General features: G+C 34.5%; 1 protein-coding gene across 1 annotated transcript in view; it reads right to left on the bottom strand.

The window, feature by feature from the left end:
- Positions 1-850: 850 nt before the first annotated feature.
- LOC105619021 (COUP transcription factor 2) overlaps positions 851-18,161 on the bottom strand; it is a 140,939-nt gene continuing 123,628 nt past the window's right edge. The window contains exon 4 of the mRNA XM_012200548.1: positions 851-1,125. Coding sequence (XP_012055938.1) covers positions 851-1,125 — 275 coding nt within the window. The remainder of the gene's footprint in view (positions 1,126-18,161) is intronic.

The following is an 18,161-nucleotide window of genomic DNA, read 5'->3' as shown; positions in this document are numbered from 1 at the left end:
TTCCTCTCTCATTCTTGTTTATTTGCTTCCTCTCACACTTTTACTCATGCACACACGCATAAACCTCTCCTCTCTTTCACTTGACCATTTTAGTGAGTACTAAGTTTTAACGCCCAGTGGATGTTCTTGGACGCTGTCGGGCCGCTCGGCGCCTCCGCGATTTTCTGAATGAGCAACGTCTTTATTATATTTTTCTCCTTGTTTTCTTTTCCTTTCTCTTTACTTCTTTCTCTTTCGCTTATCTCTGCATGTCATCAAAAATTCTTCTCTTCTGATGATCTCCCTTATCGCAAGCATCTTTCTTACTACTTTGCTCGTATTATCTTATCACCTTCGGTCGAATTTTATTAATAATTTTACTTAAATCTCGCTATCTAATCTTTTTCTTCTTTTTTTGCGTTCTTTTTCTCTTTCTGATATCAAGTTGCGTCTCTGCTCAGGGTACAAAAGTCTTCAAATTCTGATTGAGATATTTTGATTCGTCGTGAGTACCGTACAGGTCTAGCAAAACGCGAGTACAATAAGTATCAATGACAAAGAATATTGTCGCGTCACGGCGCTAAGAGCAACGCGGATACGTAAATGGGTTAATGACGACGTTGACAAGAATGACGCGTTGATCTTCGACCTCGAGATCTTGAGACAAACAAGATCGATATCGCGCCCTATTGTTCGCCGTCCTCGCCCTTCGTATCAAGTATATTCGAGATTCGCGGTGTCGCCCACCCTCGCCGCGCCCGATTCTTTTCTACTCTTACGCGAATCGAGTTCGCGGGTCATTATCAGGCGCCGCGACACCGCTGTTCGAGGTATAATATTATGCGGAAGCTAGCTGCCGCCAGACAGAGTGTCACATCGTGGATATGTAGGGCCAGTTGAAGCTGTTGCCGCTCAGCAACATGTCCCTGATGAGCGTCTCGATCGGCGTCTTGCCTACTAGCCGCACGAAGAAGAGCTGTTCGATCACCTGCGACGAAACTGTGCGTAACGACGGTAATCGCAGCAGCAGCTTGCCAAACCTTGTCGGTTGATTCGGGTATTGGGTCCGACAGTATTCCTCCAGGGCGCACTGCGATTTTTCCTGAAGGGATTCGATGTGCGCCACGTCCGAGAGTCCGCAGGCGTCTGCGACAGAAAAGAGAAAAAAACAATTTAGACACAACGTATAAATGAGATTATTTTTGAACACTTTTGATGACAATTTTTTATTTAATACAAGCATGCTATATATTTTGACTAATAATAAAATTATATGATTATTTTATTATACGTTTAATATTATCAAGGAAGTTATGCTTTAAAACTTGTTTCCTGTATGTTTTTTTTATTACTTTACTATGGGATTACTTAAATTTTGAAGCATAATTAGAGGTAGCTAATATGAAGCAGACATTAATCTTCTGCGCAAAGTATCGATCAGAAGCGACCAAATCAAATTAAAAATATTATGTTGTACTATAAAATTTGTATAAGGTATGTCATATGTTTATTATTACTTGATATCTATTTAAAATAATAAAGAATCATAAATTGTCCAACATATTTTAAAATTATTGAAATTTTACTATGCTTTTTTAGTAAAATAAATAAAATATATTGATATATTTTATTTGTGGAAGTACTAATAAACAGAGAGAATCATATAACATTCTTTGAAATATCATATTATCCCACGACCATGAATTTCAGGGTAAATGTTAAAAGAAAATTCTGTCTGTGAAACAAATACTATTATATATGATTAATATCGGAGTATCCTGTAAATATATAAGAAGTAAGAAGTTTGTTTCTTCGCGCCTTGACCCTAATCTCTTGCTTGTGTTCGAATAGAATGGCAACCTACGGTAGAAAATCTCAGTTTTTCTGCTCCGAACATTCTCCTCGTTAGCCGAAGCGTATCTCTCGATACGCGCGGAAGGCGATAACTGTTGCCGTTTAATCTACGTGCATAAAGGAAACACTGAGGAAAGCACCTACGCTTTATTATCGAGTTAATTATCGTTGTAGCCCATTAACCGAGACATGATTAGCGAGTCGAAGAAAACTCGTTTCTCGGACAGACCAGTGATCATTACTAGAAGGCGAGAGAAAAAGTAAAAGAAGAAATTATTTTATACGTACAGTCTAGTAACGACGAGCAAGTAATAGACTTAAAGGGACTTGGAAATCAAACTTGCCAAAATATTTTTATAATGACAACCCGGAAAGAGCTTTTTAATTCTCTATATTGAAATAATGTGCGCGTTCCAAGCATTGACCGTTTAACTTTACAAACTTTCTAAATCTGAATCAGTGGATAATCACTGATATCAGTGCCAAATATGCCATTGATAATCAGCGAATTAAATGTGAGATCCCTAACCTAGTTAATTTTTATTTTGTGATCTAACTAATCTTGTTTTGCTTAAAATTAATGAATATGATATTGGAAAATTGAAATTAATGTGTAAATATCAGTATTTCAATTATACATAATGTTCAAACATTTTTCCTTTTTTTGTTTTGAACTTCACTGATTATCAGTGCAAAATATGCCATTGAATAATTAGTGACTATCCACTGATTCAGATTTAGAGAGAAGTTTTGCAAGTTAATTCTCTTGGTATTAATTAACGTGCAATTGTTGAAAAGAATTTAATTTGAAGCAAACTGACAAATTCTTCACTTAATAGATTACAATTACTTTTAATTAATATATTATTCTTAATTAATTTATTATGTAAATAAGAAGGAACAATTTGAATCATTGTTGTCAAGTTCGGACAGTGCTACAGGTGATTCGTCATTCAAACACGAGGGTTAAAGTCCTCGTTGGGTTGCAATGAAGACTGCAATTCCCGGCAGACGAGAGTGAGATTCACGTTGGAATGCACGTGCCAACCGGAGACACCGCCGGTGCAAATGTCAGACTAATCACATGGGCCATCTGCTTCGGCTTATCCGCGAAACCGCACTATTGTTTCCCGGAAAATGCAGTCTTTTGTTCATACAGGAAAAGAGAGAAATAGTAGGTACATGTGGTTTGCCCAAGTACATTGGGTGCCACGAGAATAGCAGAATTACCTTCATCTTAAATGGAAATTTTAATCATTTTTATTTAAATAAAATGAACCAATTAAATTTATTTGTATATATATATATATATATAGAAAGACATAGATTATTTTTTAGGCCTCGGTAGTTTAAAGATTTAGGACGCTCGCACAGAATGCAAGAGATCCGGATTCGACTCCCGACCGAAGTAATATTTTTCGCAATAAGAATTAATTACTTACAGATTTTAATATGTTATTCAACATTATTAAGATCGTTTCGAAGATGTGAATAAGCAAAAATTTGTTAAATTGCTAGTCAATTTAACTTGTGATATTATTGCGGTAATTTAGTAGAGTTAGCGTTTTCAAGACCGAAAAATCATTTCGGCGCGCGTTTCTGAGAATTACACGTAATATATAAATTCACACAAGAATCATACAAGCATTAAGATTCAGCTAAACCGTTTAAGACTTTGATTTCTATAGTTTGTGTTATCATACATATACAGTTCTATAATATATTATATTATAGATATTTTTTATTTGCATAAAAATAGTTTTACAGAGAATTAATTTTATACTAGAATATCTAACTAAATATTTTATTAATATAAATATACATAAGCTTTATATTTAATTATCAATATTTTGCCATTTCGCTCGTTAAATTTTTTACATTCTTCGTTTCTTATTTTATGAAGAAATTTCATGCTTTCAGTATACATACACGTATAGAATTTTCTTTTTCATAGAATTTATATTATTTTTTTGTACTTCTAAATAGGGCCATAAATTATTTTAATCAATCATTAGTATATTGAAGTATTCTCATCAGCTTCTTCTCAGCTTCATACATTACTCGTCACATGCATGCTAAGGAAAGTTTCATTATCACATTTTTCACGAAATGATCGAGGGTTACGTATAGCAGTGGACCAATATATATATATTGCAGGACGAATCGCTCTATCAAAAGCGAGTGAGAAATCGAGATTACTTATATCCATAAGCTCATAAATCGACGGATGGTCGACAATCGAAAAGCAAGTGTGCGTGCCGAGGGTCAATGATTCTTTTTGCGAAACTTTTGAACAGGACGAACTTCGTTGTTCCTCATTATGCGCAATCCGTGCACACGACGCGTGCATAAAACGCGCTGCAGACGTCAGTTTTCTTTGTGATAGAGCCCACGTGCGCATAATGGGCCATTACGCATACACAGGGAAATAACGCGATTTGCATTTGCATTTCCTAGCGACGTTCTCTACATGGTAACTACATAGAAATCGTGCGCGGGCTCGAACGAAATTGTCCGCGAAAATCGCAAAATTTATTGAAGCAAATACGCGTAGCAAACGATTAGATACTTCAATCAAGGTCCAGTGAACCTGTCCTTATTTATTTCTCTGCGTTGTATTATATATTACGTATAATGGAATGACGTATAATGGAATTAAATTTTTTTAGAGGAAAAAATAACTACATTTTTTATTGTTATGTAATTAATAAAATAGATTGCGACCATTTATTGGGAAAAATTAACAACTAATAAATTATAAATAAGCTATCATCAATTCATTAATGATATTATTAAACAAATTGAATGAAAATTAGGTGGTTTATTTCAAAAAATTGTAGCGATGTTCAGTGCACATTTTCCACATCGCACTTTCTGCATCTACAATTAGAAAATGGAAAATTATTAAATATATAACTTATTTATTTGAATTAATATAACTCGTATTTATTATTACAATAATATTTAAATAGTTTGATCATGAATAACGATTCGTTCAATCAATATATTCATATCATAACATATTTATATTTAAATGTAATCGTTTATTTTGCCATTTATACTTTGCAACTTGTTTGCATATCATTGCCGAACGCTCGAGGGAACCCAAGATCTCTTACAAGATCTTAATAAATCACTGTTTTTCAATGAACAACATGAATCGTGGATAGGATCGTGAAAATATACGCAAAACTTAATTTCGCTACTATATTATACTTATTAACAGTTCTCGTTGTCAATGAGTTGTTTTTTTCTTTCACATTACATCTACGTTGCATCGAGGACATGCATCGATAATCGTTTAATTTCTAACACATAAACACTTATCAAGGCAGAGAATCATTAAATGCAGCTTCGGACAACCGATACAAACTGCATAATTACAATTTTTTATGAGAGGGCTGCTCCTTATTAAGACTCGAGAAATAATCCTCATGCAACATATCCTTTTTTTGCAAACGTTTGGGTAAAGAAACAGAATGATAATCCGATTGCATTATCGCCAAAGTATCCTAATGTAGCTGAAATCCATTGCTTATGCATTTAGATCTGATTAACTTTGATGAAGTATTGTGTGCAACTCAATGTTTACTCTACAAAATTATTCAGACAATTAAAAAAATTTTTATTATTTTACAAACATAAATTAATTATTGTGTAAAATAAAATTAAAATATATAATATATATATAATATATAATGTATAATGAAAGAATTAGTTCATAAAAAAATGTATAAAAGAATTAAACAAGTCATTATGTGTTTTTAAATTATAGATTTTTATAATTTAGGTTACGTATCTCTAGTTGAACTCTTATAAATCTAATAAGTATCCATCATTAAATAACAAAATTATCCTAAATTTTATTTCGACTTTGTTAACAATTGTGAGGAACACGACACGATTAGAAGCATCAGTTTGTGAATTGCAAAATCTGAAAATTATATGTGATAATTGTCTAATAAATTTTCTAGCCCACATCTTTCTTGCTTGAAAGCTAAACGTTAAAATAATCAGAGTTCTCTGCCTCTCTGTTCTTTATGTCGCAATGATGCTGATCGACGAAATCCGAGCGCGATTCGCCGCGTACCCGTATCAGCCTCGATCGACGAGGTCTCAATTAAAGAGACCGCGAGGAATCCGCCAACGCGCGGCCAATAAACAAACTGTCGGATTGGCTCTGTGCGATGTCGTCAGCGCCAATTCACCGCATCAGTTCGAATAATGCCGTTGAGTGGCGTCTCTGGTTTCCTCCTCGCGTCGTCTTTCATCTCGTTTTTTCTCTCCTTCTCTCTCATTCTCATTGCACGCGTTAACCGCTAAATGCTGTGGCGCCTCGTTGACCGAGCACCACCATAAATTGACCAATCTTCAGTAGTGGGATCCCTGAGTCCCATTGCCATCTTCCACGTTATCACTGGGATACATCTCCTCGGGACCCCCCGCACACTGGATTCGATTGACTGAAATTCGACCTACGATTTATCAATATTACACGAGTTGCGTAGCGATATTAAATCAATTATTGGTCACTTCACAATGTTTTAGCATTGGTAAGCTGATTGGCGGTTGAGAGATACGCTCTTGCTCGAAGTGGAGTATCTGACGCAGATGAAGCTGAAAGAATTTGATATTCTGTAATAAAAAATATGTAACTCACCATGATTTGATAACTGACTTTTATACCATCAAGATTTTTTTTAAAGAAATATAGATAAAGCTGAAGAAATTTGATACTCCTTTAATATCTAAAAAATAATCCATCATGATTTGATAACTGAATTTATAATATCTTTTTCTCGTATGAGTTTCCGATAATAAGTGTGTAGGAGTTTTAAACATGTCTTAGATATCTTTAGATTATGATGCATTAAGCTGTGATTGTGCCATTCTCTATATCTGATCTACAATAATCGTGAAAAATTTGCAAGATCATCAAACAGGTGTACACAATACGAGATTAGGCCACACCCAGGAATTGCCGATGTTATCTTTGATAATCAAATATCAGAAATAAATTTTTTGTGAAATCGCTCTAAAACAATGGTTCGGATTGCATTAATTGGAATTCTGATTTAAAATAGACAAATCAGAATTTTCTGAATCATCCATTTTCAATCAGAAATTTTTCTCAATGCGAAATTGGTAAGATCGCGAATCAATTAGATTTCTTTTTCTTGATTCAAGTGTATTCTTCAGTCATTTTCTGACACGTGATTATTGCTTCCTCGAAACTTGACCGCTCGAGTTCCGTCGTTTTCCAGTGCGTACCGGCTAGATCCAGCACCATTCTTTGTCTTATTAGTCTTAATTTTGTCGGGAGATACTCGATGTCGTCAACCTTATGATTCTAACATCTGTACTATAATTACGACGCGTGTATTGCGTAATTTTTCATAGACTGTTTCATGAAGTTGTTTTTTATAAGCTAAAAATAATTTGTATTGACACATTTATTGAATAATTTTAAAGAAAAGTTCTTATCTTATTTTATAAAATTATTCGAAATATATAACATTACATTATATTTTTATTTACTTAAAAAAATTTTGGCTTAGAAAATTTGATAACACACGTAGAAATAGCGAATTAAAAACGAATTAAAAATTTCTATTATACTCAACCCGAAATTTCAACATAGAACGTCCGCAATTTTGAAATTAATCTTCATTACTTCTATATTCTTTTTGAATTTTAATATTTTAACATCTTTTTAAATATGAAAACTTATTCAAAAATATTATATTTTTAATTATCTGATATTATTATTTATTTATTGATATCACATTGTTTCTAAAGTCGATATAACTAAAGAAAAAGCATCTGTTTAAGAAGACGTTTACATCTAATCTAAAATCTACTATTGTAAATGTGCAATTTTCAAGTAGTTTCGTAAAAACGAGCGATATTACCTCGATATTACAGAAACGGAAACGATTGCTAGTCGCGCGTCCATCCCCGACGGAATAATCCCGCGGATTGCGTATATATATATATATATATATATACTTCGTTGCAATCCGACCCAACGAGAGCAGGTTATCGAAAGAATAAGGGGAGGAAGGTACGTAAGACCGCGAGAAATTGCTCGTTCAGCAAAAGCCTTCGCGTCGACAAGACGCGACGCATTTCTTGCTGGGATATACATATCGATGCGCTTGCAAAGCTAGGATAGTGGAATCTCTTCTCCGGGGCATATCAACCCTCTATCTCTTCTTCTCTCGCGCGTTTGTAAAATCACGGATTTTCTCCCTTCGTTCTTTTCTTTTCTTTTTTCTCATTTCTCTTTCTCACTCTCTGCATGCGCGTACAAATAAGGCGTCCGGAGACAAATGACGCGGGAGAAGGATCAACGCAGCTCGACACAAAGCATCCCCTGAGCACCCTTCCCGGAGTCGGAGGTGACGTCACTGACAATGGAAGGTCGAGCTGTGATTAAAGATCGAGGGACTCCGTAAAAACTCCTTCAAAAGTACCGTTGGCGGGGACGTGCGAGGTGACGCCGAGAGGTGAGGCCCGCGAGGGAGAAGTCGAGTCGCGAAGAGGGACAGGGAAGACCTACCGGCGTGAAATATTGCCTCCGCGGCATCCGACAGCTATATGACATTTCCGAAGGGCACGGAAGAATCTCCTCAACATCTCTCGCTTGCACACTCACGATCACGTTTTGTTCCTTTCTACAAAGTGTCCAGCTCTTCCCACTGACTTTTTGCGGAAGAATCTACGTAATCCATGATATTGCATTCTTAATGCCATTTTGCACATATTATGTGAATCTAATAAATAAACAAAATAATAAATAATAAATAATAAATATAATAGATTAACTAATTTTCTATTAAAATATACCTTTTATCTTTTTAATGCTTGAAAAAAAATTTAATTTAAAAATATATAAAAAATAAATACTTCTAAATTTAGTTCATTATTTTAAAGTCTATTGTCAACAAAATTTCTCTGTTTCTGAATCTGTTTATCAATTTATATGTATAAGTTCCAAAGTTCTATTAAATTCCAAACTTCTTAATTTGATTCAATGAGGAGATATCATTCATAGATGCAGTGAATGTTGGATATTTTCTACACTTTGATTCAACTACAATTACTCTTTTTTTTCTTTTTTGCGTTATGTCACACGTCTCTTTCTTTTTTCCTCGTCACAATCTTTCTTTCACTAATCAAAGTTTTTTATTTTTAACCTCAATGATTGCAGAAAAAGAAATTCTAGGTTCGAAATGTAGCCCACATCCGTTAGTAAAGGCAAAAGTTTTTGGAGCCTATAACGCACGCGTAACTTTCAGAAGAGAAATCAAAGATAACATCAATCTTCCCTCTCAACGTGCAGTAAATCATATAATTATTATGTTTAAATAGATCGAAATGCATTTCTTTAACAAACACTAATTATATAAATCTAGATCTCATACTCACAGAAAATTATAAAACAAGTTTCAAGCAATATGAATATATTATATTAGATAAAAAATATAATTGAGTGATAATGTCAATTATTAATATATATATATTAGAATGTATTAGGAATATCGTGTAATAAATTTTTTAACTATTCCTTAAAGCTATAAAATTATAATAACAGCATAAAGGTTGGAATAATAAAAATAAGAATGTAACGTGGAAAAAAAGTACACATACGTATAATTATAAAACCGGATATCAACATCATCGATTAACAAACATCGAGATCTCTTCTAAATAGTGCTTTAACATATTTCTTCTTATTTGTATAACAGTTTCTTTGCACATCATCGCTTAGCTTCGAGCGAGAACGATCCTGATAGATAACGGAGGAATTCGCCGACGCGCTATGATAACAAGATGGGAAGGGGAGGAAAGAGAAGCGAAGTGGAGAGAGGAAGTTCATTACGCGCGTATACTCGATAACTTCTCCATGATCACGACGGGCAGGGAATACGGGCGTTGCGCACGTGACGTAACGTATAATTTACCGCGCTTAATTCCGCGCGTCTTGTAACAGGTGACTTACATTAATGGCTTCTATCTCGCGGCCGCGGCGCAGAAGAAAAGCCGGTCGCTTTATCGCGCCGCGAAAGTCGCGGAATCGCGCGCGAGGATCTCTTCTCTTCTCTCGTTGCGGTGAAGAGAATGCTTGGCGAGTAGTCCTACGATCCCCGCGTAAATTGCGAGCATAAATCCTTTACGCGCGATCCAACGTATGGATGATTAACAGTCGTCGCGAAATCAGCGCGAAGGCGAGTTCCGCTATGAGATATGGATGTTAAAAACGGCCACAGATTAGAAATCGCTTGAGAAAAAAAAATCAAGCAGGTGGTTGATGGAAAAAGATAAGAATCTAGACATTGCTCAAATAAAAATTGTAAAAGTTATGTTACTTTGAAATTATCTTTTTTTAGTCTGAAATAGTTTAGTCTAAAAAAAAAATACTCTTATCTTATGAAAAATATTATATGACATACATACTATTCTAATATTTTTTGCTAAATATTATACACTTAAATTTAAATGATCTGTATTTGATGCAACAAGCGTTTCAATAAGAACGAGAAATATTGTAGATACATATACTAAAAAAAATAAAACTAAATTTTAATAAATATTTATTTGAATATATAGTGTTAACTAGATACTAAACGTAAACACGTAGCTATTCGGTACAAGAACTCTTAATTTGATTTAACTAACATTTTCTTATTAACTAAATATTAAAGTAATATTTTATTGAAAAAAATGTATTGTGATTTAGTAAATTTTTTTTCTTAGTGTGACTACTTTTCAAGCATGTTTGCCAAAGATTGTACACAAAATCATTTACATATTATTATCCATTAGCGGTGAAGTTCATTTCTCAAGTAGCAGACAAGTATTGACAGCCGGAACTCTTCAGCATTTTCAGCTTCATGTCACGGTCAAGAAGCGGTCCTCTGCGTTTTCTCGGATACGTTCATGACGGCCCGAGATAAGACGCAACGAAGAAAAACGCCTGCGGGGGAAGACGAAGAGACGATAATTATACGGTCGGCTAATCGAGCGAAACTCCGCGGACGGGTGTTAACAAGCACGTTAATAAGCGCGTCTAAAAGGAGTGCACTGGAACTCCGCTAACGGCAAACACGAGTCCCCAATATGCTTGTTGATTCCCAAGATTTACAAGTTAGGTCGCATATTACAATTATATGCAATAAACACGTGTCCCGTGTTACTTTGTATCCGCAGGTGCGTGCCTAATCAGAGTGCAATGCTATACTTGGAAAGTACCCAAGGAATATACTAAGAGTAAGTCAAAACGAATTTAACATCATGAAAAAAATTATGATTTTTGGTTACGAAAGACCCTGCACAAAATATATGGGAAATGAGTCATGGCTAATTTGAATTTGTAATAGTTAGTGTAATAGTATGTTATAGTTCTGATCTGTCTGTTGTAGTTTTGATCATCCTGATCAAAATTCTTCATGGGTACAAAGTAATGAACAGTTTTTGAGTTATTGTAATCACTCTGGAAAAACAGTGATTTGGTCCATGGAGATCAGGATGATCTTTTGATCAGGATGATCATTTTCCATATGTTTTGTGTGAAGTTCTTTGATTGTTTATTGATTAAGAATTGAAATAAAGTCATCTTGATTTTTTGTTGATCTTCATCTATTCCTACAAATGTGACAAAATCGCAGTAAATCTAAGTCCTAAATATCGGTAGTGTTTTCATTAAAATTATCTTCTTCTCTTATTAATTTCCTTCAATGTAGATGATTTTATAGTAATTAATTTTAATATGTCCATTTCTATCAATCTAATGTAGATTAATTTTAAGCTTAATTTAATCTTTATCTTTTTCTAATTCTTAGAACAAGAGAAAAATAAGAAGCAAATTGAACTAAGTTAAATCTAAGCTACAACAGCAGAAATGAATATAAGAGATTAAAATTAATTAATATTGATAAAATAAATAGATAATTTTGATAGAGATAGAAATGGACATTACACTCTTTATCCTTCCTTTTTCTAAGAATTAAAACTAGAAAAAGATAAAGCACAATTCATATTTGACACAATTCCTTTTTTTTCCTTTGTTTAGTCAATTCCTACATATACAAACAACTATAATACATATATGTACATTTCTAAGATTATTTTTACACGAGGGCGACCAACTTATTGTGCACGCCTTTAGCTGTACTGAAATACAATCTGTAGCTACATCCTGAATGATAAGGATCGCAACTACGATAATTATCATTACGCGCCGCTGAACGTATTTTACAATCGATTCATTCGCATCAAGGACATAAATTTGCACATTACAGAGACATCTCGCGTTGAGGAAGCGTTTCATTTTAGCGTCCAGTCTAGTTTTTAATGGGCTAATCTCGCAGGCGGCCATCGGGACTTACTCGACGAAATCGCCGTCTGTAAAAGTGGCTTCGCGGCAGTAATAATTATGCTTTTGATGTATATCGCGGCGCCTCGTGCTTCCTCGTAGAGTTTGTTTCAAAGTAATAGCCATAGACGGCGGATAGTTTTACGGGATATTGAGGGAGAGCATAAAGAGACTAGACTTATCAAGGGCGACGAGGTAGCTGTCGTTTCTCTCGTATCGGATTCGAAGTGTCATAATTACCCAACGCGAACGACTAATTAAGTCTCGCCCCTTTCATCGCTCGCGATTGTCAGACTCGTGATTGTCAGTGATACGCTCGAGACGTCTCGTCATAATATTCAATCCACTTCCTGTCTACGATTGTCCATTACAGTGTATAGCTTTGTAAAGTAGATTCATATAAGATTTGCATCTAATGCAATTGTAATGCACTTAATTGAGATGTCGATATTGTATTAAAAAATCTTGCGAGTGCAAATTGAAGGATTCAGCAGTCGATGCAGCAGTGATCTAACTCTGAAGAAAATTGAGTAAGTTTAATTCTCTGTTAAATTCAAAATTCTGACACTCATAAAAAAGATTTGCGGAGAGAAAGAGAGAGAGAGAGAGAGAGAGAGAGAGAGAGAGAGAGAGAGAGATACAATGTTATTAATCTTTGATTTATAAAATAGAATCGATATAGAGGTAGTCATATTTATTATTAACAAAAGAATATTTTACTCTTAAATGAAAAATATTTAAATCTGAAATAAAATGATCTTGAATATTTCAAATGTCCAAGATATTCCAAGTTCCAGAGTGTCAAATATTATAATGTCAGTATCATGTGTTATAACATCAAAAATTTGTTCTAAACATAAGAATATATAAATGATTAAATGAGAATATATAACTTAAATTTATATGTGTTACTATTGTCTCAAGATAATAAGTCAATCTTATTTAAAAATTATAATATTAATAAGATTCAGCTAATTAAATATTTAAATCAAAAGTAAAAGAGTAATGAGTCATGCCAGTTATACTTGCGTTTTACAATAATATATTATTTAATATTATTTAATTTGAGAGGATAATAAAAATTACTGATCCAATCTTTTTTTTACTATATACTGATAACATTAATATGTACATCAAGAATATATTTTATCTTATTATTAGATATCCTGGGTATAAAAATTAAAAAAACATTGCTTTACTGTTTCATTAGACTTCTTAAAATTTCATGTAAAAAGATTCTTTTAATTTAAAATTAAATGCACCAAAGGTGCAAGAAAAGGTCGTTATAATGTCATATGCTGTTCATCCTCTTTGTGTAATTACGCGTTAGCATGAAAGTGCAGATTCTCGACAACAATGTTGCTAACTATATCGTAATTAATTATGTATGATAATAAATTCCATACATAATTTATCATCGTTGTCACGTGTCGCACGAAAGTAAACTTCTTACTTCAGTAAACATTTGGAATACGATTCTTTCGAAAAAAATATGTGATAAAAAACAACAGTAAGATATCATATATACTTTTATTCTGCTGCAAAGAAATTTTATAATTTTCTAACAATTAAAAATCACAATTTATAATAGTTTTAGGCACAGTGTAATAATCAAAAATTGCTTTTCAAGAAGATATGTAACTTTCAGTGTTTAGTTATTTCGGAGCACGTATGAAAAATTTTTAAAAATTTTATACAACTATAACATACACTTTTCCTAAGAAGCTACTATGATTTCAAACCTCATATTGTACACCAATGAACGTGAAACCTCAGATCGGTGATACTGATGAACGGAAGTGTCATAGCACACTCAGTTCCGCGCATTGCGTACGCTATATCGGATATCACAATATTGTGAGGAGGCGCCTCCTCGTGTATAATGAGTATGGCACATACACGGTGGGCCTGGGTGATAATTATCATAACAACACTGCATTTAGAGACACTTCTCTTTAGTCCCTATCAGGGCTACGTATCGGGACGACAGGCATTTAACCGAAATACATACCCCATAGATGGTCCGTACGTACGTACAAGCATCCCGTTTAGGAGCGACATTGTCATGTTAATGGCTGACAATGCCAATCCTATTACGTTGTTCGAATAGCGGGCGCCGAGGGCCTTTCAGGCCCTATGAGTCTCCGAGTGGCTCAGTGTATCCTCCTTTTCCCTCTGCCGAATCACGCAGGCAGGTAGATCCCCTGGCAGGCAGGTGCTACGAAGGTCAACTTTTTTCCCATCGACGCTCTTTCTCGCGAAACGCGCCAAGATACGCGCGTCGTCCTGTCTACAGAGACTCCGCCCTTCGTCCCTTCCCAGGACACGAGATCGCGGACCGGTTTCGAGAGCACCCGGGGCTAAATGTCAACAACTGCATAACGGCCTGGTTAGAGGATTACCACCGTCGGACGAAGACGAAGCAAGAGGAGGGTAGCGCCAGAACTACAAAAGGTCGTGAACTTTCTACGTGTCATAATCCGTCTGAGAGGATTCGCGGCCGCCGATCTCGCTCTTTCGCGCCCTTCGTGCCCTATACCTCGTTTTTGTTCTTTCGTGCCTCGTGTTACTTATTCCCGCGAAGGACAAACCCTTGTCACGTTATTACTGTTCCAAAGCGCTGTTCCATATATTCTTTTGCAAAAAGAATTATATGAGAGGGCTTAATTTTAATATATAACAGTATCGTTAATCATTTTAATCATTTCAATAGTCTAATTTTAACTATTGTTGTATGAATACTTTATAAAAATTTATTATATCTTTTCGAGGTTCTTGGAGTATTTCGTTTATTTTTAAAACTTGAAGATGTGAAAGCTACCCAAAATGAAATGCAAATCTCTACTTTATAGCGCAAAATTATAAATATTTTAGAAACAAGACTGAATTGTACTGAGAAAGAAAAGAAAAGGTGTTATTGTATATTTTAGATTGTTTCAGATTGGGAATTCACAAATACAAAAGCACTTTCTACATTGAAGATGCTATCCTATTTCATTCTATTCTACGCGCGGAGAACCTCTGCTTGGTTAAATCCCGAACACGAGGGTCGTCGGCAAACATCGAGATGGGGATTAGCGGAAAGTCGCTTTTCTCGGGTATTTTGTGTAAAGTCGACCGCAACGGCGACAACGATTAGCGTGACGTCGATTTCAATGCCGGACCGCATTACGTAATTTCCAACCCGAGATGACAAGAGAGAACAATGGTACTGTACATTTATTTGTGCATAGCTATCCAATTCTAATTCATGTTGGGGTAACGCGTAACATTAATCGTACAGGATAAAGCTTAGTATGAAATAATCGCATTCAAAATTAGATCAGTGTAACGTGAATTTGAATCGATTCCTATTAAATTTAAAAAGTATATAATTTTTATCAATGTAGAAAATATAGTCAGATATATTAAAGAATAAAAATTATGAATTTATTACTTACAAAGAGAAAAGTGATTCAGAATTTTGAAACTCTATGTATAATTTGAATTTATTGTTAACCGATTTGGCGTTGCGAACTCTTTTATTATTATTTTACTTGTTACACTGATAATGAAGGTTGAAACGTTTGTCTATGTTATATTCTTATCTATGTTTTAAATATTAAATATTTTAGCAATCGACATTCAGCTTTTATTCATAGCCTATATATAATTTAATTAAAAATTATCAGTTATGTTAATATTTTCGTAGGACACACAAAATGTATAAGATATATATACTGCAAAATTGATTTTGCTGAAGTATTTAAAAATTTACCTATATATGTGTATATAGATACAGATCCGAAAATAATTTTGTTGAACCATTAAAATAATTATGTAAGATGACTGGTTGCTAGAACGAAGAAACTTTTTTACAGTATTGCTCGTATTTGAATTTCATATATAATTTTTGGTCCAACAAAATTATTTTTAGATCTACCTAAATTTTTAGATACTTCTGCAAAATTGTTCTTTTCATGTAATCATGTATAAGTAAATACAATAATGTATAGTTTACAATAATGCGCTACCTAATATTTGTTCTGTCTTATTAATAAGTTTGGAAATTGATTTTATTTCAGTCAAATCATCTGCAGTATCTCGCAGAAAATTTGATTGTAAGATTATAAAATCGTCGCAATTTTACGATCATGCTTCGAAGTTCTTCAAGAATCTCTAATAAAATAACGGTCTAGGCCAAAATAACGATCATGTTGCTGAAATATGTTATTATCTTGTCCAGCAGTGAAACTATGAGGATAAAGCCAAACTGGATGCATCAGCTTACAGGGCCGAATTTACTTTTCTTACAGCCGAATTAAATGTGAACAAAATTATACTCTAATTTCCATAGTGTCGATCAATTAGCGAAAAAAATTGCCAATATATCGCTTCAAAAATATATTCTTTTAAATTAGCAATTAAAGTCTTTGTTATTTCGATAAGGTCAATTTTCAAAGTCATAAATTTTCAAAGTCATAGACAAAACAATCGTCAATCGTCGTGATTCCATTATACGAACGTTTAGATAAGCATAAGGATTATCTCTGGATGTGAATACAATGTCAAAACTTAAATTTTCCAAAATCGCGTTGGATTCGTGGAACGCACTGCTCGAGGAACCGGCTTAGAACCGGCCCTGCTGGGCAGCAAAAGGCGAGGGTGAACAGTGCGGCAGAATACCGCGTCGCGTACGGCGGGGTGAACACGAGGAATCTATTGATAAATTCAGTGGGCACCGTAAACAATGCGGCAACAATGTCAATTATGCGCCCGGCGCCGATCGCCGACCGTTGCAATTAATCGGGTGGCGCGCGCGCGCGACTTTACGCGGTAATTAATTGCGTCGCGTGGCGTGCGTGCGTGTCGGCGCGTTTGTCCGCGTTGGCCCGCAAACGTTGCGCTTTCGGCCTCTGCTCACGATGGTTGTTGGTGGTAGTGGTAGTGGTGATGGTGGAGTGGACCAACCGACCAACCGATGCGACGTAACGGAGCCGACGAGGTCCTCGATCTCTGCTTGGACCTCGCTCGACCTCGGTAACTTCGCAACTACCTTCCAACAGAATTTTATTCGGCTTCCACTTTGTAAAGCTTCATGTGTGAAGTTCACCTTTGCATTCCCTATCTCTGTCCTCCTCTCTTTCTCGCTGGCAATACAATCGTTTATTTTCAGCGAGGTCGTTTTAATTAAAGAGACTTATTCGACACATATAACACGGTAATTTTGTGACACATCTCGTCTTTATTGCAGTTATAAGTTCTTTTAGTACTTACTTTGATGCGAAATTGATTAGTTCTTCATATTGTAATATTTTTTGTACAGACAAAAGTTACACGATTTTGATTTCATTTAAAAGAAAAAATTTTTAATCAAACCATTAATTGGAAAGAAATTTGAAATATATTACGAATCTCTCTTTCTTTGTAACTGTAAATCAAACAATTATTTAATTTTTTATTTGTCGTAAAAATCGAGATTACTTATGTAATATCAAATAACATCAAATCGTATAAATTGTGGTAAAAAAGATATCATGCGCCGAGACATTATCATGCATCTTGATATTTTTTTTATAGTATTCGCAATGGAATCTACAAAAATTATGTTTGCTTTTGTGTTAGTTCATATAATATAAAACAATAATAATATCAATCGCGGTAAAGAAAATACATTTCCCCTTTGTAGTATTCACAATGGAATCTACAAAAATTATGTTGATTTAAATTTCTATATTAAAACAACACTGTTTTAAAGATAACTCAATATCAGATTCTTCACCTTTCTTCAAGGAAATTCATTGAAACTGGGAAAGGCTGTGAATCGCAAAGTGTGTGGATATATATATATATTATATTATAGATATATATATATATATATATATATATATATATACTACGACCGTAGTGACTACGTTCGGTTACTAATCTACAAGTACGTACCGGTAACGGTTACGGGTCGGAGGTCCGG

Source organism: Atta cephalotes, assembly GCF_000143395.1.
Source record: "Atta cephalotes unplaced genomic scaffold scaffold00019, whole genome shotgun sequence".
Lineage (NCBI taxonomy): Eukaryota > Metazoa > Arthropoda > Insecta > Hymenoptera > Formicidae > Atta > Atta cephalotes.
This window is presented reverse-complemented; position numbering and strand designations above follow the sequence as displayed.